General features: G+C 45.2%; 1 protein-coding gene across 3 annotated transcripts in view; it reads left to right on the top strand.

Annotated features, from left to right (window-relative positions):
• The window catches only part of LOC140420246 (son of sevenless homolog 1-like), a 450,340-nt gene extending 430,900 nt beyond the window's left edge, over positions 1–19,440 (top strand). For 2 of the 3 annotated variants that reach the window (XM_072504285.1, XM_072504288.1), the window contains 2 exons: positions 78–199; positions 6,556–19,440. In XM_072504285.1, coding sequence (XP_072360386.1) covers positions 78–199; positions 6,556–7,050 — 617 coding nt within the window. In that variant the 3' untranslated portion in view covers positions 7,051–19,440. Of the gene's footprint in view, positions 1–77; positions 200–686; positions 726–6,555 lie in introns of those variants that run through there. The other variant, XM_072504295.1, reaches the window with a different exon arrangement.
• Positions 19,441–26,645: the final 7,205 nt, after the last annotated feature.

Consider the following 26,645-nt stretch of genomic DNA (forward strand, 5'->3'; position numbering starts at 1 on the left):
TTACAGCGTTTAGTGTGATATGAATAATACTTTGATGCCTACTATTGTTAGCAAAACTGCATTGTTCTTTATTACAGGGCCAGCATCGATCTCTTCAATAATGAGCTGCAATAAAAGTGTCGATGAAGCTCACATCCCCCCTCCTGTTCCACCTCGTAGACGACCTGAATCTGCTCCAGCAGAATCTTCCCCATCCAAGGTAAACCATCAAAAGATTTTATTCCCAGGATCCGCTTTTGTCAACTGGTCAACCTTTGGGACCCACGGCACGGTCGCTTACCCAGTCTATCCTGAGTCAAGGCAGTGTTTGGGAGACTAAAGTTTTCTTGCCCCAGGCAAGGGAGGGAAGAAAATCATCTAGTTTTCCTGTTCTTAATCATTATCCAGCAGCCCCTGGTGCATTGAATTTGAATTTATGTCAATATTAAGTGAGGACAGGATAATTGAGCTAACCGACCCCCAGGTGCAAAGTACCTGAATTTAAAACAGACAATACTGGAAATAGTCAGCAGATCAAGCAGCACCTGATAGCTGTGACGGAAGGCCATTGACCCGAAACGTTCAGCCATTTATTTTTTATCATTGGACATGCTGCCTGGCTGGTTGAGTATTTATAAGGTTTAGTGTTTGTATTATGAATCACATATTCCAAGATAATATTTTGCCGTTTTAATTATTCCTCACAGAAAAGCAGTTCAAACCTAAAATGAAGGGTAAGAGAAAGTAAAATGCATATCCTTTTTCAGACATCGTGGGTTGGATTCACCGTTTTTGACTGTAAGTGTGGAGGATCTGTGACATTTTATGTCAAAAAAATCGGTGGTGCCCTCCGATCTTGCGACCGGTGAGGGGATAGCAGCCACGCCGCATTAAACTCCTGGCCCCCACGATAAAAACGACTGGAGAATGGCCGGGTCCATGACCATGCATGCGCACGACAGCGACCTGCAGCTGTCGCGCTGTTAAACATAGCTTATTCAAACATGGCCCCTCTGGCCACCCTACACCAGTCCCTCCAGCCCTAGCGGAAGCCCCCGGCCGATAGCACGGCTGCCGCCCGACTATGGCGGCGCTGAACACAGTCCGCAGCTGCCACGCCAGGTTCCTGACCGCTGAGACCACACGTCAACCGCACGGTCGGGAACTTGGTCCATCAGGGATGGAGCATCGGAGGAGGGCCTTCAGGTGACGTGCGAAGGACGTCCCAACAGCGTGTGACGCGATGATGCCATTTTGGAGGGGGCGGAGCATACAAAACCTGTGGCAAACAGGTGGCGCCACTAATTTCGACATCAAAAGAGATTCTCCACCTGATCCTGGTTGTTGGGGGGGGAGGGGGATCGGGGGCGGGGAGGAGAGGAGGATCGGGTGGGGGGGGGGGGGGGGGGGGAGGAGAGGAGGATCGGGTGGGGGGGGGGGGAGGAGAGGAGGATCGGGTGGGGGGGGGAGGAGGATCGGGGGGGGGGGGGGAGGAGGATCAGGGGGGGGCCTACCTTCTTCCGGCCCGGCCCGCTGTGTGGCTCCACCATGCATGTGCGGACCCGCGGCCGGCCGCCACGCACTTGCGTGGACCCGCGACCGCCAATGCATGGCCGCGTATCGGCGCTGGCGCTGCATGGAGCACTCCGCCGCCGTGGTGGCACCCTGTGGGCCACGGAATCGCTGGGCCAGGAGGCCAGTTGACGCTTCCTCATTGCAGTTTACTGTTCCACCTATTTTTGTGCCATCTGCGAATAATGATAATCTTTATTATTAATCGTGGGAGGAAACCGGAGCACTCGGAGGAAACCCAAGCAGACACGGGGAGAAAGTGCAGACTCCATACAAACAGTGACCCAAGCGGGAATTGAACCAAGGACCCTGGCGTGTGAAGCAACAGTGCTAACCACTGTGCTCCCGTGCCGTCCAAAATATTTACCCACAGTATTAAAGTTCCTGATTTGGGATCACAAGCATTGAATTTTATCAACCAATGTCCAGACTTGTTTAACTTAACTCCTTTTTTAACTGATAATCATGCATACCAGGCCCAACCTGCAAAAGGCATCTTTTCATAGGTTAATCATTACATTTGATAATTGGAGAAATATACAACTCAGACTGTACCTTAACAGCCAATTTTTATGTGTGTGTCTGCGTGCACAAGAGTTACATAATATAGTATCCAGTGAAGCTACTTGAAAACAAAACTGCACAGCAATTTCTGCATCACCATGAAATTGTCAAACAGTGCAGAGTACCCTTCATGATGAATAAGCCATGAGGACTTAACTCGGGCAGCAGCTTTTATGATCAGGTCACATCCTAAAGTCAGGAGGTGGTCACACACAGGTACAGACAGGTAGATGGGTGACCGGCAGCAGAAACAAGCAGGTAAGGCACGAGCCTCCTGTGGTTATTCCCCTCTCAAACAGGCATACCGTTTTGGATACTTTTGGGGGGATAGCCTCTCGGGGGAAGATACTAGCAGCAGCCAGGCCTGTGGCATAACAACTGGTTCTGCTGTAAAGCAGGGTCGAGTTAAGTCCAAGCGAGTGATAGTAGTAGGAGACTCGATAGTCAGGGGCACAGACAGACGTTTCTGTGGCCGCAAACGGGACTTTAGGATGGTGTGTTGCCTCCCTGGTGCCAGGGTTCAGGATGTCTCTGAACGGCTACAGAGCATCCTGAAAAAGGAGAGTAAACAGACAGGTGTCATTGACCACATTGGTAGTCATGACATAGGCAGGCAGAGGGAAGAGGTCCTGGAAAGCCAATTCAGGGAGTTAGGTCAGGAGCCAAAATACAGGACCTCTAGGGTAGTAATCTCAGGATTATTCCCCATGCCACATGCTAATGAGGCTTGGATCAGAGAGATAGTACTGTGTCAAAAAGCCTCCTGGACTCATCTAACAAATTGCTCTCCATTTGAGCCCCTGGCTGTAAGGGATTTCCAGTCAATATGGGGAAGTTAAAATCGCCCAACACAGCTACCCTGCTTTTTTCACACCTTTTCAGTTTCTGATGACACAACTGCCCCTCTGTCTCCTACGGGCTTTTGGGAGGTCTATAATACACTCCCAACGTTGTGATTTCACCCTTCTTATTCCTGAGCTCCACCCATAATGCCTCACTACAAGATCCTTCCAATGTTGGGAGTGTACTGTAGACCTCCCAACAGCCCGCAGGAGATAGAAGGGCAGTTGTGTACTCAAACACTGAAAAGGTGTGAAAAAAGAAGGGTAGTTGTGATGGGCGATTTTAACTTCCCCCAGACTGACTGGGAATCCCTTACATACAGGGGCTCGAATGGAGAGCAATTTGTTAGATGTGTCCAGGAGGGCTTTTTGACACAGTATGTTGACGATCCAACCAGGGAGGGGGCCATACCAGACTTGGTATTGGGGAATGAAACTGGCCAGGTGATTGATGTTTCAGTGGAGATGCATTTTGGTCTTAACAACCATAATTCCTTAAGATTTCAGGTAGTCATGGATAAGGACAAGAGTGGCCCGTGGGGGATGGTGCTTAATTGGGCGAAGGCCAATTATATCCAAATTAGACAGTGACTGGGGAATATGGATTGGGAGCGGCTATTTGAGGGCAAATCCAAGTCTGACATGTGGGAGGCTTTTAAAGGTTAGTTGATTGAAGTGCAGGACAGGCATGTCCCCGCAGAAATGAAGGATAGAGATGGCAGGATTCGGGAGACATGGATGACAAGGGAAATTGTAAGCTTAGTCAAAAGGAAAAAGGAAGCATGTGATGGGTCTAGGCATCTAAAAACTGATGAAGCCCTTGAGGAGTACATTGTAAGTAGGAAGGAACTTAAACATGGAATTAAGAGGGTTAAAAGGGGCCAAGGAGTGTATTTAGCAAACATGGTCAAGGGGAATCCCAAGGCATTTTATGCATATATTAGGAGCAAGAAGGTAGCAAGAGAAACAGTAGACCCACTTAAGGACAATGGAGGGATGTTGTGTGTGGAACCACAGGAAGTGGGTGAAATCCTTAATGAGTACTTTGTATTGGTATTCACCAGGGAGAAGGACATGATGGATATGAGGTCAGAGATAGGGGTGTGAACTCTCTTGAAAAGGTCAATATATAAAAGGAGGAAGTGTTGAGTATCCTAAATTGCATTCAGGTAGACTAGTCCCCCGGGGCCGGATGGTACTATCCCAGGTTACTGCGGGAGGCAAGGGGAGAAATAGCTGGGGCCTTAACAGATATCTTTGCATCCTCTTTGATCACAGGCAAGGCTCCAAAGGACTGGAGAATAGCCAATGTTATTCTCTCGTTTAAGAAAGGCAGCAGGGACAATCCAGCAAATTATAGCCCAGTGAGCCTGACATCAGTGGTGGGGAAGCTTTTGGAAAAAATACTGAGGGACAGGATAAATGCACATTTGGAGGAAAATGGACTAGTTAGTAACAGGCAGCATGGTTTTGTACAGGGAAGATCACATCTCACCAACTGAGTTTTTTGAAGAGGTGACAAAGAAAATTGATGAGGGAAGGGCTGTGGATGTAGTTTATATGGATTTTAGTAAGGCATTAGACAAGGTCCCACGTGGCAGACTGGTACAAAAACTAAAATCACATGGGATTCGGGCGGGCTGGCTAGATGGATACAGAACTGGCTTGGTTATAGAAGACAGAGTAGCGGTGGAAGGGTGTTTTTCTGAATGGAGATCTGTAGCTAGCGGTGTTCCACAGGGATCAGTACTGGGACCTTTGTTTGTAATATATATAAATGATCGGGAGGAAAATGTGGGTGGTCTGATTAAGTTTGCGGACGGCACGAAGATTGGCGGAGTTGCTGATAGTACTGAGGATTGTCAGGATACAACCGCTGCAGAAAGATTGGAGATTTGGGCACAGAAATGGCAGATGGAGTTTAATCCGGACAAATGCGAGTTGATACATTTTGGAGGATCAAATCTAGGTATGAATTATACTGTAAATGCCGAACCCTTAAGAACATTAGCATACAGAGAGATCTGGGCGTACAGGTCCACAGTTCCCTAAAAATGGCAGCACAGGTGGCCAAGGTGATTAAAAAGGCATATGGCGGGCAGCACGGCGCAGTGGGTTAGTCCTGCAGCCTCACAGCGCCGAGGTCCCAGGTTCGATCCCGGCTCTGGGTCACTGTCCGTGTGGAATTTGCACATTCTCCCTGTCTTTGCAACCCAAAGATGTGCAGGCTAGGTGGATTGGCCACGCTAAATTGCCCCTTCATTGGAAAAAAAATGAATTGGGTACACTAAATTTATTTTTTAAAAAGAAGGCATATGGCTTGCTTGCATTGAGTACAAGAGTTGGGAAATCATGTTGCAGCTATATAAAACCTTGGTTAGGCCAAATTAGAGTATTGCATGCAGTTCTGGTCACAACATTATCAGAAGGATGTGGAAGTTTTGGAGAAAGTGCAAAGAAGATTTGCCAGGATGTTGCTGGTATCGAGGGTGTTGGCTAAGAGGAGAGGTTGAATAAACTATGATTGTTTTCACTGGAAAGATGTAGGCTGAGGGGGCGACCTGATAGAGATCGACAAAATTATGAGAGGCATAGACAGGGTGGGCAGTCAGAAGCTTTTTTCCAAGGGTGGAAGTGTCAATTACAAGGGGGTACAGATTCAAGGTGAGAGGGTGACACTTCAAGGGAAATGTGCGGGGTAAGTTTTTCACGCAGAGAGTGGTGGGTGTCTGGAACACGCTGCCAGAGGATGTGGTGGAAGCAGGCACATTAGCAACATTTAAGAGGCATCTGGATGGATACATGAATAGGGAGGAAATAGAGGGATACGGACCAAGTAAGGACAGGAGTTTTTTTTTTAGTTAGGGCATCGTGATAGGCACAGGCTTGGAGGGCCGAAGGGCCTGTTCCTGTGCTGTACTTTTCTTTGTTTTAGGGGCCACCTGGCACAGCTGGACAGGCTGAATAACCTTTAACTCTTCTGAATTCTTGTGTTCCTTTATTGAGGTATTCAAAAACATATTTGTTTCATAGTATGTTGTATTATGTGTGGATATTTGTGTCAATGGGGACACATATTCATTTCATTGAGGCTAAAATGGGCTTAATCGATTGAATATTAGAAAGTCCTGCCAACCTACATCTATTTCAATAGTTATGCTAAATAAAGGGGAAAGTAGCTGACTCTCCAAATAAATTAATTTGATCAGAAGTTTATCCGGTATCTTTTATTGTTATCCTTTTAATTAACGGTAGCACGGTAGCATAGTGGTTAGCACAGTTGCCTCAGCTCCAGGATCCCAGGTCGATTCCCAGCTTGGGTCATTGTCTGTGCGGAGTCTGCACGTCCTTCCCGTGTATGCGTGGGTTTCCTCCGGGTCCTCCGGTTTCCTCCCACAGTTCAAAGATGTGCAGGTTAGGTGGATTGGCCTGATCAATTGTCCTTGGTGTCCAAAAAGGTTAGGTGCGGTTACTGGGTTACGGGGATATGGTGGAGGTGTGGACTTAAATAGGGTGCTCTTTCCAAGGGCCGGTGCAGACTCGTCATGGCTATTTAGTTGGTGATTTGTTTTAACAGACTTGCTTTTGTCTGTTTCAGATCAAGTCAAAACATTTGGACAGTCCGCCTGCTATTCCACCCCGTCAACCCACAGCTAAGGTTTACTCACCTCGATACCCATTATCAGAGAGGTCATCCATATCAGAACCTCCTGACAGTCCTCCCAGTTTGCCACCCCGAGAGCCCGTACGAACACCAGATGTATTTCCAGGCTCACCTCTGCCCCTGCAGCCTCCACCCTTGGGTCGAAAAACGGAGCATCCCAACACTTTTTTCCCCAACTCTCCTACACCTTTTACTCCACCTCCTCCTCAAACACCTTCGCCACTTGGAACTCGTAGGCATTTGCCATCACCTCCTTTGTCTCAAGATGTTGATGTTGGTACCATTGCTGGACCACCTGTTCCACCAAGACAGAGCTCTACATCTCAAATAATTCCAAAGCTTCCACCAAAAACCTACAAAAGGGAGCATACACATCCATCATTCCATCGAGATGGACTACCAATGCTAGAAAATGCCCACTCCTCTTAGCCCTGATGTATCTTCCTTAAACACTACAAGCTCCTGGACACTGTGAGGTTGCAGAATGGGAGAATGAAAATGTTTTAAGCTGTAAAAATCCTGTTAATGCCTGGCTTGGTAAGTTTTTATCACTTCTGACATGGACCAGAGTTTCCATCAATTTGCATTCAGGCAATGGGAAACAAACTGAATAGTTGCACCTAAAAATGTAACCATATTGACTTTGCCAGTAACTGAAAATGCAGTTGTCAGTTTGCTGTACCAATGGTGAACTCACATTGATGACAAAGGGCGGATACAATATCAACCAGCTGGGAAAAGGTCCATGAGAGGAAAACGTGGTTTGCATCTCCAACCTAAAAACAGGATTGATGTTTCCTGCGATCATGCCTTGTTTAAATACTTTTACGTGTATCAAAAAGGGGACGTCTGGAAATGCAATTTCGGTACCTAAACAATTAAGGAAATATTTGCTCTGCGCAGTAACTGTAAAACATTTTGTTTGTTGAAATATGGGTACCTGCTACACCAAAGAGGCATATTCTTTATGGAGACTGATTCAAGACCCAGTCCTACTAGAGAGACCCTTCAATGAGAATGTAGCACCCATCTTCATTAGACAAAGGAGAACACGTTCATTTGATTTTATTACTGTTTCTAAAAAAGTGAATTTAACCCAGATGCAGCAAAATGTGGAAATTTGTGATCTCTGCATTTACATCTTCAATGAGTTCTTGATATTATATCACACTCTTAAATGTGCATTTTAGCGATAACCCATGTCATAACATCAGTGCACTGTCTGAAGTTCCTTGCAGAATGTATTCAGAAACTGCACTTTTAAGAATAATATACAATGGAATGGCGTAATCTGGAAGTGAAAATTTGGGTTTGATACAAAATAATCTGTTGGGTCGCATTTTTTCACTGTATATGACAAAGCTAAACTATTTATTCAGACAACCCCATGTTTCTGTACCTTATGCCAGGTTAAATTGTCAAAGGATATTGACGTAAAGAAGATTTGAGCCTTAGCTGAATACCCCATACATATTATTTGCTAATTTGAGTCACGTATTTAGCAAAGTGAACAAACTGCACTCAAATTTGTAGGGGCCAAGTGGTATTGAACTAACTTGAGGCTTAATGTAAATGGGACTGTTGAATAATTTTTAGTGACCTGTTTTTAGAAAAAGGGGGCAATGTTGAATTCACAAATAGATCTTGAATGGGGTGGTTATTGACTCGAAAGCAGATTTACATGGACTGTAGAGTACATAACACCAGCACAGTATTATAAAATAATATGATGAAGTTTATCCTTGATCTATAAAGTTCCAAAAGCTATGTGACAAGTACATTAGAATGAACAGATGACCATATGCTGGTTAAATCACAGTGCAAACCAGTAATTTTTTGTTAATAATGGAGTGATTGTTTCAATAGCATCAAAAAGAAGTTTTACCAGTAAGAACGTTTTTTTCAGGCATCGCTCCACACAGAGACCCTCTTACATGGAAACATAGAAAATAGGAGCATGAGTAGGCCATTCGGCCCTTCAAGCCTGCACCACTGTTCATTAACTCAGTAACCTGTTCCCGCTTTCCCCCCATATCATTTGATCCCTTTAGCCCAAGAGCTATATCTAACTCCTTCTTGAAAACATACAATCTTTTGGCCTCAATTGCTTTCTGTGGGAGTGATTTCCACAGGCTCACCATGCTCTGGGTGAATAAATTTCTCCTCTCAATCCTAAATGGGGTTTTAAAAAATATATTTTTATTCAAAGCATTTAAATGTGTACATAAAAATCTCAGAAGACCAAACATCAACATAACAGAAAACGCAGGCCACTACCATTCCCCTGATCACAACACACCCCACCGCATTAATTTTTCCCCCTTATCTCCCACCCATGCCCCCACCTCGCCGACTCCTCAATTCACCTTGAAGAAATCAATGAACAGTTTCCACCTCCAGGTGAACCCCTCCTCCAACCCCTGCAAAGCGAACTTGACATCCAAACGCAGGGATTCTGCCAGTCACTCACCCATACACCCGCCTTTGGAGGTTCTGAGTCCCGCCAGCACAACAAGATCCATCTCTGGGCTACGAGGGAGGCAAAGGCCAGTACATCGGCATTTCTCCCCACCTGGACTCCCGGACCTTTCAGCAAGCCAAATATCACCGACACAGTGCTACCTCCACACACAGAACTCTGACATCACATCTAAGACCCCCCGCCAGAATCCCATCACCCTCAGACATGCCCAGAACATGTGAATGTGATTCACGGGCCGCCCCGTACACTAACCCCACCTATCCTTCACCCCTGCAAAAAAACAGGCTCATCCTCGCAACTGTCATGTGGGCCCTATGCACCACCTTAAACTGGATGAGGCTTTATCTCTCACATTAAGAAAATACGTTCATCCTCCGCAATGCCTCTTTCCACGTCCTGGTCCGCAGCTCCCTGCCCAACTCCTCCTCCCATTTACACTTGATCTACTCCACCAGAGCAACTTTCCTCTCCATCAACTCGCTGTAGATGTCTGACACGCTCCCCTCCCCCGTATCATCCTCCGACAACAGCTTGTCTTGCAACACCGGAGGCAGCAGCCCCAGGAAGGATGGCACCTCTCCTCCCAAAATCCCTCACCTGCTGGGATCTGAAACCATTCCCTTTGGGCAGCTCATACGTTTCCTCCAACTCCTCCAAACCTGTAAACTTGCCCTCTATAACCAAGTCCTTAAACTACTCTATCCCCATCTGCTGCCACCCCCGGAACCTTGCATCCAGCCCCGCCAGCGCAAACCTGTGATTGTCACATATCACCGCCCACAACGACATGTCTTGTAACCCAAAATGCTGTCTGCACTGGCTCCACATGCAACGCTGAAACCACCACTGGGCTCGCCGAGTACGAGAATGGTGAAAACGGAGAGGTGTCAACAGTAGTGCCCTGAAACTCGACCCCTAAACGACACAGCCTCCATTTGCCCCCAAACCGACCCCACCTCCATTGCGATGTTCGCCACCCAGAAATAAGTCATCAAACCTGGCAACGGCAGGCCCCCCACCACCAAAATAAACATCCTCCTCTCCTGCGGGGACTTCCCCACCCAGGCAACCCCCCATATTATCCCATTTACCTTCCTTAAAAAAGGACTTGGCGACAAAGATGGGGGGTTCTGAAACATGAACAAGAACCAGGACTGCACCGACATTTTAACCGTCTGGACACGCCCAGCCAGTGACAGTGGCAACACATCCCACCTTTTGAAATCTGCCTTCATTCCCTCCACCAGCCATGCGCCCAACTTCGAGCCACCTGGATTCCTAAATACCGAAAACTCGCCCCCACAACCAGGACAGCAATTCCCCAAACCTTCTCTCCTGCCCTCTAGCATGAATCGGGTACACCTCACTCTTTCCCATGTTTTTAATTTATACTCCAAAAACCGGCCAAATTCCCTCAAGATCTCCGTGATCCTTTCAAAGCTGCCTACCAGGTCCGAGACATATAACAAAAGAGCATCCACACAATACAGCGAGACTCTGAGCTCCGCCCTCCCGTTCCATCCCTTTCAACCCCTCGACGCCCTAAGTGCCATTGCCAGTGGCTCTATCACCAAAGCGAAGAGCAACGGGGCGAGCGGGCACCCCTACCTCGTCCCCCGATGCAGCCCAAATTATCCCGAACCTGTCCTGTTCATTCGGACACTAGCCATCGGCACCCTGTACAGCAGATAAAACCAACCACAAAAGCCTAGCCAAACCCAAACTGACCCAGCACCTCCAACAAATACGTCCACTCCACCCGATCAAAAGCCATCTCCGCATCCATTACCACTGCCACTTCCGTCTCCTGCCCCTCCGAGGGAATCATAATAACATTCAGCAGCTTGCGTACATTCGCCGAGAACTGCCGCCCCTTCACAAATCCCGTCTCGTCCTCCCCTATCACTCCCGGCATGCAATCCTCTATCTGCGGCATTAACACCTTCACTCAAAACTTCGCATCAACATTAAGCAACGATATTGGGCGGTTCGGCCCACACTGCTCCAGGTTATTATCTTTCTTCAAAATCAGCGAATTGGACGGTTGCGACAATGTGGGAGCAGCTCCCCCTACCCGTCGCCTCATTGTACATCCTCACTAACAGGGCCTACAACTCTGCACCAAAACTCTTGTAAAACTCCACTGGCAACCCACCTGGCCCCTGGGCTTTCCCTGCCTGAATTGCCCCAAAGCTGTCCATAACCTCCCTCAGCCGAATTGGGGCTCCCAATCCCTGCATCCTCCACCCTAGAGAACTCCAACCCATCCAGGAACCACCTCATCCCCCCCCCCACCCCGCAATTAGGCGGCTCCGACTCGTACAGCCTTCTGTAGAAGGCCTCAAATACCCCATTTACCATCTCTGGGTTCGGCACCACCCTACCAATCTCCCTCGCCGCTGCGTGCTTCCTCAACTGGTGGGCCAGCATCCTACTTGCCTTTTCCCCATACTCATACACTGCTCCTCTGGCCCTCCAGAATTGCCCCACCGCCTTCCCCATGGATATTAACCCAAACTCCATCTGGAGCCCCTGTCTCTCCTTCAACAACCCCTGCTCTGGCACTACCGAGTACTTCCGATCCAGGGGAGGCAGTGGCATAGTGGTATTGTCACTGGACTACTTAACCAGAGACCCAGAGTACTGCTCTGGGGACCCAGGTTCAAGTCCTGCCACTGCACAACACCCGCCTTCAAACTCCTCAAGTGCGTGAAAACACGTGACCGCTTAACTGGCCCATTCAACCCTCGGACGTTCCAAGTAACCAGCCTGGTCGGGGGAATCCTCGCCCCTCCCTCCCCTGCCGCTCAGCCATACCCCTTTTTAAGCCAGCTCTTCCAGGCCCACCCCAAACTGTCCGGCATCATTCTTCCCTTCCCAACTGCACCACACCAACCACGTCCATATCAGCAACCTTCCCCTCTCCCACACCCAAACAAAAAAACAGCCCATTCTCCCCTCCCCACACCTTCCTCCTGACAACCCTCTACTTCACTCCTGTTAACTAGCTCACCCAGTTGGCATGGTGACCCCCTCCTGGGGCCCCTGGCTATCCCTCATCCAATCCAATCCACCCCTCCCCACCACCAGCAAAAAAAAGAAAAACAGAAGACACACACATCATCACTTCCCCGTTGTATGTTGCCCCAATCCACCCACCGAATGCGCCCCACAATATAAACAACTCCACTCCACAGTTCAATGTCATCACACTCCTGCCAGTCCATGGTCGAAAGTCCATCGCCTCCTATGGCGAGTCAAAATAACATTGTTGATTTTGGTGTGTTACCAAGTGGGCGGGTACAAAACTCCGAACTTCACCTCCTTCCTGTAAAGGCAGCCTTTATCTTGTTATACCCGGCCCTCCGCTTGGCCAGCTCCGGATGCAGGCCCTGATAAATCTGCAGCTCACTGCCCTCCCAGGTACACATCTTGGTCTGCCTCACCCACCTCTGAACCTTCTAATCCAAAAATCGATGCAGCCTAACCACCATCGCCCTCGGCTACTGCCTCACCTGTCGCCACCTCCTCGGCGCCCTGTGTGCTCGATCCACCTTGAGAGGCTAGCCAAATGCCCCCTCCCCCATCAGCTTCTCCAGCATGCTCGCCACATACTTGGTGACCTCTGCACCTTCAATGCCTTTGGGCGTCCCCACAGTCCACAGATTTTGCCTCCTGCAGCGATTCTCAAAGTCCTCCAGATTTTCCCTCAGACTTATCTGGTTGCTCAACACCATCCACATCTCCTCCTCCAACGAGGTCAACCGATCCTCATGTTCCACCACCAACTCTTCCACCTTTTGGGTCGCCAGGCTCTGAGCCTCCTGCTCTGCTCCACCCTCTTGATCGCTGCCCTAAGCCGCTCCACCACTGTGGCCAGGTTCTTTGAGGCCTCCTTCCTCTGCTGTTCAAATTTGCCATTGAGAAATTCCACCAGCTGCTCCATCGATCACTGGGCAGGCAGCGCTGCCCCGTTGCTCTCCGCCATCTTCTCCTGTGTCACACCACAAAAACTTCCTTGCTCCGGTTGCTAGCTCTACCTCGTGACACTCCTCGCCCGATGAGCCATAGAATTTACAGTGCAGAAGGAGGCCATTTGGCCCATCGAGTCAGCACCAGCTCTTGGAAAGAGCACCCTACCCAAGGTCAACACTTCCACCCTATCCCCATAACCCAGTAACCCCACCCAACACCAAGGGCAATTTTGGACACTAAGGGCAATTTATCATGGACAATCCACCTGACCTCTTACAGTAACCACCAGTCTCTTACATTCCTGGGCACTCATGCACCCTTTGCCCTCAAACACACACAATTCGGGAGAGGAAGGACCAAAAAAATCCACCTCGAGCGGGAGCCACCAAATGTGCAACCACTCACTCCATGGCCTCCACTGGAAGTCTCCAGTCCTAAATGGTTTACCCTGTAACCTTAGACTGTGACCTCTGTCTCTGGACTCCCAGCCATCAGGAACATTCTTCCTGCGTCTACCCTTTCTCGACCTATTAGAATTTTATAGTTTCTATGAGACCCCCCCCCCCCCTCATTCTTCTTAACTCCAGTTAATACAATCTTACCCGACTCAATCTCTCCTCATAACGTCAGTCCTGCCATACCAGAAATCAGTCTGGTAAACCTTCGCTGCACTCCCTCTATAGCAAGCACATCATTCCTCAGATAAGGAGACCAAAACTACACACAATACTTGAGGTATGGTCTCACAAAGGCCCTGTATAATTGCAGCAAGACATCCTTGCTTCTGTACTTGAATCTTCTTGCTATGAAGGCCAAAGTACCATTTGCCTTCTTTACCGCCTGCTGCACCTGCATGCTTACTTTCAGTGACTACTGTACAAGGACACCCAGGTCTCGTTGCACATTCCCCTCTCAATCTACAGCCATTCAGATAATCTGTCTTCTTGTTTCGCTAACAAAGTGAATAACCTCACATTTATTCACATTATATTGCATTTGTCATGCATTTGCCCACTCACTCAACTTGTGCAAATCACACTGAAGCATCTCTGTCTGCATCCTCCTTTCAGCTCACCCTTCCACCCAGCTTTGTGTCATCTGTAAATTTGGAGATATTACATTTAGTTCCCTCATCAAAATCATTTGTGTGTGTGTATATATATATTTTGTAACTAGCTGGGGTCCTAGCGCTGATCCCTGCGACACTCCACTAGTCACTGCCTGCCATTTGGTAAAAGACCCGTCTATTCCTGTATGTTTTTTGTCTGCCAACTAGTTTTCTATCCCTCTCAATGCGCTACCCTAATCCCATGCACTTTAATTTTACACTCTATCTCTTACGTGGGACTTTGTCGAAAGCCTTCTGAAAGTTCAAATAAATCACATCAACTGGCTCCCCCTCAACTACTCTACTCATTACGTTCTCAAAGAATTCCAGTAGACTTGACAAGCATTATCTCCCTTTTGTAAATCCATCTGACTTTGTCCAATTCTACCACTGTTTTTCAAGTGCTCTGTTATTAAATCTATACTGGACACTCACATTTTCCCCACTAGCGACATAAAGCTGACTTGTCTATAATTCCCTGTTTTCTTTCTACCTCCATTTTTAAATGGTGGGGTTCCATTAGTTACCCTCCAATCCGTAGGAACTGTTCCAGAGTTGAGAGAATCTTGGAAGATGCCCATCAATGCATCTATTTCCAGGGCCACTTCCTTCAGTACTCTGGGGTGTAGATTATCTTGCCTTGGAGATTTATTGGCTTTCAAACTCATCAACTTCCCCAACATCGTTTCCCTATTAATACTGATTTCCTCTAGTTCCTCCCTCTCACTAAACCCTGTATTCCCCAACATTTCTGGTGCGTTATTTGTGTCCTCCTTTGTGAAGACAGAATCAAAGTATATATTTAGTTGGTAAGCCTTTGTTCCCAATTGTAAAGTCCTCTGTTTCTGACTGTACTTTGTCTTCACCAATCTTTTACTCTTTGCATACTTATAGAAGCTTTTGCAGTCAGTTTTTATGATCCCTGCGAGCTTATTCTCGTACTCCATTTTCCTCCTCTTACTCAATTCCTTGGTCCTCTGCTGAATTCTAAACTGCTCCCAATCCTCTGGTCTGTTTTTTTGGACAATTTGTAGGACTCTTCCTTGAATCTAATACTATCTCAAATTTTCCTTTCAAACCATGGTTTGGCCACTTTTCCTGTTTTACTTTTGCGCCTGAGAGGAATGAACACTTCTTGCAGTTGAACCAAGAGCTTTTGAATGTTTGCCATTGCCAATCCATCGTCAACCCTTTAATTAACATTCCTTAATCCATCATAGCCAACATCGGAGTTTCCTTTATTTAGATTCAGAACCCTAATTTCAGAATCAACTACGTCACTCTCTATCTTGATGAAGAATTCCAGCATATAATGGTCGCTCACCCCAAGGGGCCTCGCACAACTCGATTGCCAATTATTCCTTTCTCATCGCACAATGTTGTTTTAACATACCTTATCCGGTTCCCATTATTTTTCACTGTGGCCCTGTTTGATTCTGGCCCTTGATTTTCTTGCCTTTCACTTTTCTTATTTTCTTTCTGTCTTTTGTTCTTGTCTGTGTTTTGCCCTCCTCTGACTCCTTGCATAGGTTCCCATCCCCCTGCCATTTTAGTTTGAACCTTCCCCAACCTCTCCAGCAAATACTCTCACTAGGACATTAGTGCCGATGCTGCTCAGATGTAATCCATCCAGTTTGTACTGGTCCCACATTCCCAGAACCAGCCCCAATGTCCCAGGAAACTGGACCCCCCATCCACCTCGCACCATCTCTTCAGCCACGTATTCATCTGATGTACCCTGCTATTTGTGCTTTGACTAACATGTGGCACTGGTTGTAATCCCTAGATCACTACCTTTTGAGGCCTTGCTTTTAGGACCTCGTCCCTATGTCGCTTATACCAATGTGTACCATGACCCTGGTCGTTAATCCTCCCCATCCAGAATGTCCTGCAGCCATGCTGCACCAGGGAGGCAACATACCATCTATAAGCAGTAAAAGTAGTAAATATTTACCCAACCGTACTTACCCAATCAGCTGCTTCCAATTACCCCGCATTTCTTGAATCCTGAAGTTACCTCAGGAGCTCTAAACTCCAAGCTAGCACTTCACTCTCAGTCTCCGTCTTTCAACCTCCAAGCTCCGCGCTCAGTCTCGCTCTTTTATCCTCCCGGCTCTGCTCTCCAATATTGAATTCAAATTCCACCATTTGCCATGGTGAAATTTAAGCCCGGGTTCCCAGAATATTAATCGCTGGATTACTAGTTCAGTGACAACCACTGCTCCCCCCCGCCTCAAACCATCTCTTTCATTGGCTTGTCTGTATTGTATCACAGCATTTTCAAAACACACTGCTTTATCATTTAGTAAAAATTCTTCATTTTTCATGATGGTAGATAGTTTGATTATTATTCAGACCTTTTTGTCACATCTGTAAGTTATTTGCCTGCAATTACTTAAAAACCTTTCACATGATCTGAATATATCACTAAATCATGCTCTTGTTTTCCCAAAAGTATTAAAACCATCCAAGATCACGAGCCAGGGATGTAAGGCTTTTAGTTAGAGCCTACTAAAAATTTTATATGAGAAATCATAGATGTAGTACATGACTTGATGGCAAACCTTTGACACATTGAAGATAAGTGCACAATCTGAACTCTGGTGTTCATAGCTACAGATCTGAGCAATAGAAAAAGCCTGTTGGTTCATAATGTACTGATGTTATGATTTGGATTATCTGCGAGTCTTCATTCCAGTATCTTACATTTGTGATTTGAACAATTACACCTCTGCATGCTAATTTTAAAATAAATCACTTTATTGTCACTAGAATAAATAAGTTCACCAAGCACTGTTAAATCTACTGTACCTAAATAACTTCATGTTATCATGCTTTATTCAAAATACTTCATCTATGGGACAGCCAAACAATATTAAAATGCTATAATTTCAGCAGACCATTTTAAGCACTTTGACATATCTTGGCGACACCGTTTCAGTTAATCTATTGATAGGGCTGCCAATATATAAACTCTTGTGGGTATTTTTACAATGTTTAGTCCTGAAAAAAGGCATAATTGGCATTAAATACATTTTTTGTAAGGAAGAAGACTTCAGCTTCTGATGTTTTCCTTTATTTGAAAATTTGAAAAATGCAGGAGGGATCCGGGAGGGTTGGGAGTAAAATACAAGATGTCTTTTGTGACAAATTTGATATTTATGCAATTATAATCAGTGAGTTAAACAAGTCTTACAACTGCTTAACCTTTGTGAGCATGATATAAAAAGTGCTGCATCGCAAAAGTATATTTAAGCCCATTAACCCATTAGTTTTGGACATTATTTAAGAGGTATTTTTAGCTTCGTAAATGCCAGTGTCATTGAGAAACCGTTGTATATTGTCATTGGATCAAACTTTGTTGTGTCTCTTTGCCAATTATTTTTCTCTTAATCCCATCGAGTGTTTATTGGATCTTTTAAGACTGGCAAAACACTTAACCACATGTGAATTATAAGCATGGTGTTTGAGTTGAAAAATTGATGTCACTGTGAAAGGCAGTGAATGCACAGAAAGCTAAACTTGAAATATTTTAATGATGTTCAAAGGAAAACTTCAGTGAAAAATATGTGGGCAGTAAAAGCTTGCGGATAAGTCAATTTCAGTTTCAGGGTTACATACCAGTTGGAAAACACAATTACTAATGTGCATTTCTGTTTGTGCTGTTAATGTCAATTAGTTGTGGTTCAGCAAATGAAAGAAAGCACTTGAAAAATATATTCCCTAATTATGCAAACTTGGCTGTCTACGCGCTGGAATCCATGGTTGTTGTCATAACTGCAGTTGACAAATGAGGCAGGATCTCTGTCTGTATGTCTAATGTAGACTTCAAATTAAATCAAGGAAAATTATTTTCAGAACATGTCAGCATGGTAAATGTCTATAACTTCAAAGTTCAGATTTGGTGTAGTTTTAGCAGACTGTGCAGAAATAATAGGTGTTTTTCTGTACAACTTTATTTTCTTTCAAATTTTGTACTCATTGGCATTGACCACATAATACAGGAATAAGGCGGCAAAGTGTAATTTATTTAAAAAAAGTAAGTCCAACTATGTGTCTCCTTAAAAGTGCATTGACTTTCATAATATAATTTGTAAAGAAGTAGGAACAGAATGGGCCATTCAGCCTCTCCACCCTTTGTCCATCATTCAACCAGATGATGGATGATTTGTACCTCACCTTCATTTACTCATAATTTTTCCATATCCCTCTTGAGAAATAGCAAACTGAATGAACCTTCCTACATAAAAGAAGCAATTTCTGCAAGTCACAGCACCAAAACTGGTGAACTTTAATGCAAAGGAAATTTTATTTACTCTGATTTGGTTTGGAACTTCCTAGATGGTTGATTGTTTAGTGATGTGCCCTGTACTGTTTATGGCAGACACTTGCCAGTTTCAGTAGCTGCCAAATGTGCCTTTTTATTATGTCTCAATTTTCCTTTCTGACTTTTTGAACTGATTCTATTGTTAATCTTTTTCAATTTGAACAGGGGAGGCAGGAAAATTGTATTTCTGGTTATATGCATCAGAACACAAGCCTTTCAGCTATAAACATAAAATGTACATATCAATGGTTAAATTGTGTGTGTGTGTTTGTGTCTATATATATATGTATATATATAATGCATTTGTTTTAATGGCATGGTTATTTTCAGCTATGATTATATGTCGACATTAAGTGAAGTTGACCAGATTCAAGAACAAATAAATGGTAATCTTTCTTGGCACATCTAATATGACCTGTATACTTTAACCATGTCTGTAGAACTTTGTATTCTATGTTAGGAGTAACAGTATTCATCTTGCAATTAAGTATAATAATTGCTGTCTTTTCCTTATATTGATTACACTGAGAAGTAATATTCAGAATGGGAGCAAGTAAGTAATGGCAAAGCAACAATTGACTTACAAAATAGGAGCCAGAAAAATGTACACAATAATTAAATAAAATTGTTTTTGCCTTTCTTTGGTCCAGAGTGTATTAGACTGACATTTTTAATGTATTGCACCAGGATATTTTGTTTCTTTCCTGGAACAATTATTTTTATGGAAATTCAAAGTCTTTTTTTTCAACTGGTATGTAAATCCTAGAATGCTTCGCAATGGGAGGTTTTGCATTTGCCTAACTTTTGTGTGTAATTGGGTTTTATTTTTAAATCGTTATGTTAAATTTCCAGGTGTCAGATTTTTGTTTTTCTTTTTAATTTATATTTAAAAAATGAAATCTGTATATTAAATATGTTTAAAAGCTGTTCTTAGCGTTTTCATTTTTATGCATCTGTTCTTGCTGATCTTTATTTCAGGAATAAGAATGTTTCTCTTTTATATGTTAAATTTTAGAACAGCAAAAGGAACCTTCAAAGTCACTTGAGTCATCTTTTAGAGCAGTTCAAGAATTTTCTGTTTCTAAGAGAAAAAAACATGCATCCAGTTGTATTTAGCATGCCCCTTTCCAGCATAATAATGCGTTCTGGACAGTATTAAACTTCATGGTTCATTTTAATACTATAGTTTGCTAGTTCAACTTCTTATAGTTCAGATACCTTTCACTCTTATTAATGAGATTTTGTTTTACTTCAATGTCTAATCAGTGCGGATACAGGGCAATATATACATAATAGGCTGTAACTTCCAATCTCCATGCTGTGTAACGGGGATAACCAAAGATGCGCTGAGGACCCACTCCCTCTGGATGTTTCCTGGTAAGCTTCACATGGCAATTGCCCATGAGAAGTGCATACTTTTCATGGACAATTACCCTGCTTTGTGAACCATCTGAAAAGCTGATTTAAATAGCAAACTTTGAATGGTTCCGACTGCCTCTTACATCAAACGTTACCCAGATAAAGTTAGAAGAATTAAAACCACTTCTAACTTCTGGGTAACTACCTTATTGACTCGCCCCTGGCTCCCCAAAACTCCCAAGGGACTCCACCACCTCCCCTGAACATCCAGGGGACTTCTCACCCTCCTCAGCCCCCGGGACTCACACCAACTACACCCCTGCCAACTGCCTGATGCCCCCTACCAAACACAGTCTGACCGCTGATCCTGTCGACACCCGCTTCAAAGTGGCTGGATCATCCGACTCTGAGGCCCTCAACAAAAGGCCCCAGGAGTGCTCTGTCCTGCACAGTTCTCATCCAGCCTTGATCAGAATGTTAGGCGAGCCAAGATTAAGAAAATTTGAATGTAACAAAGTAGGAGTGGAGTGGCAATCTGTCTCCGATTGCCACTCCATAGAAGTTCAGGCCCATGTAAAGACTCTGGACAACAATTTCCACTAGGCTGTGCTGTTTTTTTCCACTGCAATTTACTTCAAATCTACTAAATAAGAACCAGGTTTAAAAAGTTTGGGCACAATTTGCATGCAATACAGATCATGGCTAGAATCTTCCGACCATTCACGCTGGTGGGATTTTCTGCTCCCGCTGACAGTGTACCCCCAACATGCCTTTCCCGGTGGTGAGTGGTGCATTCAATGGGAAACTCTTTCGACAACGACGGGGCTAGTTTAAAAAAAATCTTTGTTCTCACAAGTAGGCTTACATTTGCACTCCAGTGAAGTTACTGTGAAAATCTCCTAGTCGCCACATTCCGGCACCTGTTCGGGTACACAGAGGGAAAATTCAGAATTTCCAAATTACCTAACAGCACGTCTTTCGGGACTTGTGGGAGGAAACCGGAGCACCCAGAGGAAACCCATGCAGTCACGGGGAGAACATGCAGACTCCACACAGACTGACCCAAGCCTGGAATCGAACCTGGGACCCTGGCACTGTGAAGCAACAGTGCTTTTTTAAAATACATTTAGAGTACCCAATTCACTTTTTCCAATTAAGGGGCAATTTAGCATGGCCAATCCACCTACCCTGAACATCTTTTGGGTTGTAGGGGCGAAACCCACGCAAACACGGGGAGAATGTGCAAACTCTACATGGACAGTGACCCAGAGTGAAGCAACAGTGCTAGCCACTGTGCTACCATGCCGCCCCCGCCGGGGTTTCATGGAAAATCCCACCCCAAGTTTCCACAATCTTTGTGCAAGTTTAAAAAGCATCATGCTAGAAACTGGTTCCAATCACAAATCTTGAAAGAGCCCCAGATCAAATCAATGGATAGCTGTTTGGATGGCGAGGGAAATAGAATTTTTAAAAAGTCAATGCTGCATGTCAGGTGCATCCTTCAAGTGAGAATCAGATCAAATGCAATAGATTGGGAGGAAGTGAAGAGGAAAATCAGACTGGCAAGATGGGAATAAGAAAATAGATTGGCAGTTGGTTTAAAGAGGACCCAAAAATCATCTTGGGGTATTTCAATAGTCGGAATGTAACAAGAGCTGTAGTGGGTCCTATTAGGGACAGAGGAAGTGATATTCGCTGAGAGGTGGAGGACAAGGTTTGATTTGATTTGATCTGATTTATTGTCACATGTACCGAAGTACATTGAAAAGTATTTTTCTGCAGCCGAGGAAACGTACATAGTAGACAAAAAGAATAATCAACAGAGAACATTGACAAATGGTACATCGACAAACAGTGATTGGTTACACTGCAGAACATGGGGCCAAACAAAGTAAATACATGAATAATTGTGAGAGCCCTTTGTATTGGTGTATACCAAGGAAGAGGAATGTAACAAAATACCAGTCGAAACGATGGGTAGGGTAAAAATTGAAAGGGAGGAGGTACTTGAAAGACTGGCTGCACTTAGAGTAGATAAGTCACCTGATCCAAATGGCTTGAATTTGAGATTGCTGAAGGGAAGTGGGGGTGGTGAGAGCAGAAGGGTTTGCCATAATTTTCCCTAGATATGGGACGAGGTGTCTAGAGAGTTGCAAATGTGACGCCCTTATCCAAGACGGGGTGCAAGGACAGTTCTAGCAATCACATGGCAGTTAGTTTAACGTTAATGGTGGGTAAAGCTTTAGAAATAATAATTGGGGGGGGAAATCAACAGGCACTTGGGAGTGTTTCAACTTAATTAAGGATGGCCAGCACACATTTGTTAATGGCAGAACATACTTAAATAAATCTAATTGAATTCTTCGGTAAAGTAACAGAAGGGTAATGAATGGAATGTGATGATGTCCATTTGGATTTAAAGAAAGTGCTCAATGAAGTACTCCATGATAAAGCTGGCTAACAAAACAGGCTCCTGGAATAGGAGGGTCACTGTCCACCAGGTTTTTAAAAAATAGTTTTTTTGGACAAAAAAAAAGTCATGGTTATTTTTCAAACTGAAGGATGGTAGACGGTGTGTGTTGGGTCAGGGTTACCACTTTTTTACCTGCTATGTGTAAATGACTGATCTTGGAATGAGTACATTTCAAAATTTGCTGATGATACCAAACTTGGTGGAGTGGCAAATATTGAGGATGATACAAATCTGTAACATGGCATAGACTAGTAGAATATGCAGGTGGAATTTAATATGGAGAAGTATGAGCTAATACATTTTGGTAGAAGGGATGTTGGGGCAATGTCGACTTAATGGCACAGTTCTAAAGAGTGTGCAGTAACAGAGACTTGAGGTGCATGTGCAACGATATCTGAAGGTTTCAGAACATATCAAGAGAGTGGTTAGCAAAGCATGTACAATTTGGGATTTCATAGAGGCATTGCGTACTAAAGCGGGGACGTTATGATGAACCTTTATAAAGCTCTGGTTAGGCCCCAGCTAGAATATTGCATTCAAATTCTGGTCATCACATTTTAGGAAGGATGTAAGGGTCTGTGAGAAGGTGCAGAAGAGATTTACCAGAATGGTTCCAGGAAAGGGGGATTTTAGTTTCAAGGTTAACTTGGAAACGTCAGAATTTTATTTCCTGTGAGCAAAGGAGATTATGGAGATATTTGATAGAGGAATACAAGATTATGACAGGCTTAGATAAGGTAGACAAACACTTCCCATTGAAGAGCCGCAAGGTTTTGCTGCAGCTTTATAAAACCCTAGTTAGTCCACACTTGGAATATTGTGTCCAGATCTGGTTGCCTCATTATAGGAAGGATGCGGATGCTTTGTGGAGGGTACAGAAGAGATTAACCAGGATGCTGCCTGGACTGGAGGATATGTCTTATGAAGAAAGGTTGAGGGAGCTGGGGCTTTTCTCACTGGAACGAAGAAGGCAGAGAGGTGACTTGATAGAGGTGTACAAGGTGATGAGAGGCATGGACAGAGTGGATAGCCAGAGACTTTTCCCCAGGGTGGAAATGGCTGTCACAAGGGGACATAATTTTAAGGTGATTGGAGGAAGGTATAGGGGAGATGTCAGAGGTCGGTTCTTTACACAGAGAGTGGTGGGTGTGTGGAATGCACTGCCAGCAGAGGTGGTGGAGTCAGAGTCATTAGGGACATTTAAGAGACTCTTAGGCACATGGACAGCAGTAAATTGAAGGGGTGTAGGTTAGGTTGATCTTAGATTAGGATAAATGGTCGGCACAACATCATGGGCTGAAGAACCTGTACTGTTCTATGTTCTATGAATGGTAATACGAGGACTCGAGGGCGTGATTTTAGATTTGGGACAAGTGCTGCAGGGGATGTAAAGAATTTCTTATACACAGTGGTAATCTGGAATTTTTAATTTAATCATCTTTATTGTCACAAGTAGGCTTACATTGCAATGAAGTTACTGTGAAAATCCCCTAGTCGCCACATTCCGGCGCCTGTTCGGGTACACTAGGGAGAATTCAGAATGTCCAAATTACCTAACTCACTGCCTACTTGGGTTGCCAACTGTATTCCTGGAGTTCTCATGGCATGACTTGCCCCCGCCACCCCCATGTGCCAGCCATCGTTGGATAACACATTCATCCTTATGACTTATTGCTTTCCTATGCCAATTGGAAAAGAAAGACTCATTACCCAATTGGATGATGATTGACAGTCAGTAAAACAGCCTTTTCATATTTTCAATACTTTTATATCTGGTAAAGAGAAATATTCAAAGAAAATTACAAATCAAATCTTTTTAATGTCCAGTTTATTTTACTCCAGTGTTTCCCTCATCAGTCTCCTGGAGATTGATTTTCAATTCCTGGAGACTTCATGCCAATCCTGGAGGGTTGGCAACCCTACTGAAAATAAAAATATTCAAGAATTTCAAAATGAAATTGGAAGATCACTTGAAGAAAATAAACCTGCAGTGCAGGGGAGGAGTGGGACCATTTAGATTGCTCCGCAGAGCGGCACCATCGATCCAATGCATGGGCTAAATGGCTTCCTGTGCCATTTCTCAGCTGGTGAGCCAGTAGGCGGCCAGCCTTTTCTCCATGTTCATTGAAGGTCCCCGTGTCTGGCGGAGTTGGTGCACTGCTTTCCTGGTGGATAGCAGGTTAAAGTCCATTTGTAGCTTTCTCCTCTCCGCTTGAAGCTCTACGGTCGGGGCCTCGGAGTACTTTCTGTCGACCTCCAGAATGGAGTTGATCAATAGTTGCCTGGCCTCCCTCTCTTCCCTGTCGCTACACACCTTGTGGGCTATAATCTCCCCTAATCACAGCCTTCAGTGCTTCCCAGAACTGGAAGGTGGAAGGTGAGACTTCCTCATTCTGGTTATTAGTAACATACTCGCCCATGGCCTGTGATCATAGAGCTTTTTTATCATAGAATTTACAGTGCAGAAGGAGGCCATTCGGCCCATCGAGTCTGCACCGGCTCTTGGAAAGAGCAGCCTACCCAAGGTCAACACCGCCACCCTATCCCCATAACCCAGTAACCCCACCCAACACCAAGGGCAATTTTGGACACGAAGGGCAATTTATCATGGCCAATCCACCTAATTGATGTTTTCTGGTAGAAGATCTTGTCGGCCACGAGGTCCATGTCCAGCCTTCATGCGGGGCATGACCCGTCTCCAACCTCCCAACCATGTAATGCGGAGTGTGGTTGGAGATTACTATCGTGGAGTATTCAGCCCTTACTATTTCTGGAAGCACCGATTTTCCCACTGCAAAGAAGTCTACCCTTGAGTATACTTTGTGCGGGATGTCCGATGGCGGCCATGGAGGAGTAGGTCGCACATTTGATAGCTCCCGCCTGTGACGTACATTTGGACCTTTTTTCCCTGCTTTTTTCCGGATTTTATGGGATAAATCGGTGAAGAGTGAGACAATGAAGAGAAATCCCCCTCCAGTGTATGGAGAATTGGACCAGAAGTGGCTGTGTGAGATGACAAAGTCCTATAAGGAAGACGCAAGCAGAGCTGGCAACGCGGGAAAGGGTCGCGGAGAGACGGTACAGTGGTTGACTGAGAAGCTGGTGAAGTTTTTCAAAGATTGCTTCGCCAAGCTGGAGAAGGGCATGCTGGACCCGATCAAGGCTTCGATTGATCAAGTTGAGCAGAATCAAGAGACCCACGGAAGAGCAATCCAGGAGGTGGAGAAAAAGGTGTCCGAGCACGAGGAATACATAACCGGTGCTGTAGACCAAGGTGGAGATGATGACTGACTGCCAGAAAAGAATGCAGGAGAAGTTGGAGTACCTGGAGAACAGGTCCAGGAGGCAGAATCTTAGAATTGTTGGCCTCCCTGAAGGCAGTGAGGGATCGGATGCAAGGGCTTATGTGACGGACATGTTGGAGAAGTTGATGGGGGCTGAGGCGTTCCCTCGGCCCCTGGAAGTGGATAGAGCGCACAGAGCCCGAACGAACGAGCCATTGAGGGCGATGCGATTGCGCCAATTCCTGGACAAGGAACACATTTTGCTGTGGGTCAAGAAAGAACGGAGCAGCAAGTGGGAGAATTGTGAGCTGCGCATTTATCAGGACCTGGGCACGGATTTGGCCAAGAGGCGAGCTGGGTTTAATCGGGCAAAAACGGCCCTCTTTAAGAAGAGGGTGAAGTTTGGGATGTTGTACCCAGCCCGTCTGTGGGTCACACGTGAGGAACGGGACTTCTACTTTGAAACACCAGTCAAAGTATGGACTTTTATTAAAGAAAAAAGACTGGGGGTGAACTAAAAGACACTGAAGCCTTGGAGAGTACTGTGGTGGTGATTTGTTGTGCTGGGCTGTATAAGTAAAAGTAGTGTTATGTGAAATAAGGGGATGTTTTGATGGCTAAAGGTAACTTTGTCTTGCAGGGAGTTGGTTAGAGGGGGGTGGTCTCTGGGGCTGGTTTTGTTTTTGTGTTTTTTTTCTAAAGTGGCTGTTTCTTCACTGATGTTTGTGTACTGGGGAATGTGATGCTTTGAATATGTTTGTCCAAGTGGGGAGAGATGGGAGAGGACAATGGGGAGACAGACTACTTGGTGCCACGGGCGGGCGCTATCAAGTCAGCATGGGTCAGCTGACTCACGGACGCACAGTGGGGGGTAAGCAGGTGTTAAGCTGGAGCTTGACTTGGGGGTTTGGGTTTCTAGTGCTGTTGCTGGGGGGGTGGGGGGGAAGAGTGGGGGAGCTGCTTTGCTGACGGGAGGAACTGTTACTAGCAGACAAATGGGAGGTCGGGAACGGCGA

The sequence above is a fragment of the Scyliorhinus torazame genome, chromosome 1 (assembly GCF_047496885.1).
Source record: "Scyliorhinus torazame isolate Kashiwa2021f chromosome 1, sScyTor2.1, whole genome shotgun sequence".
NCBI classification, from domain to species: domain Eukaryota; kingdom Metazoa; phylum Chordata; class Chondrichthyes; order Carcharhiniformes; family Scyliorhinidae; genus Scyliorhinus; species Scyliorhinus torazame.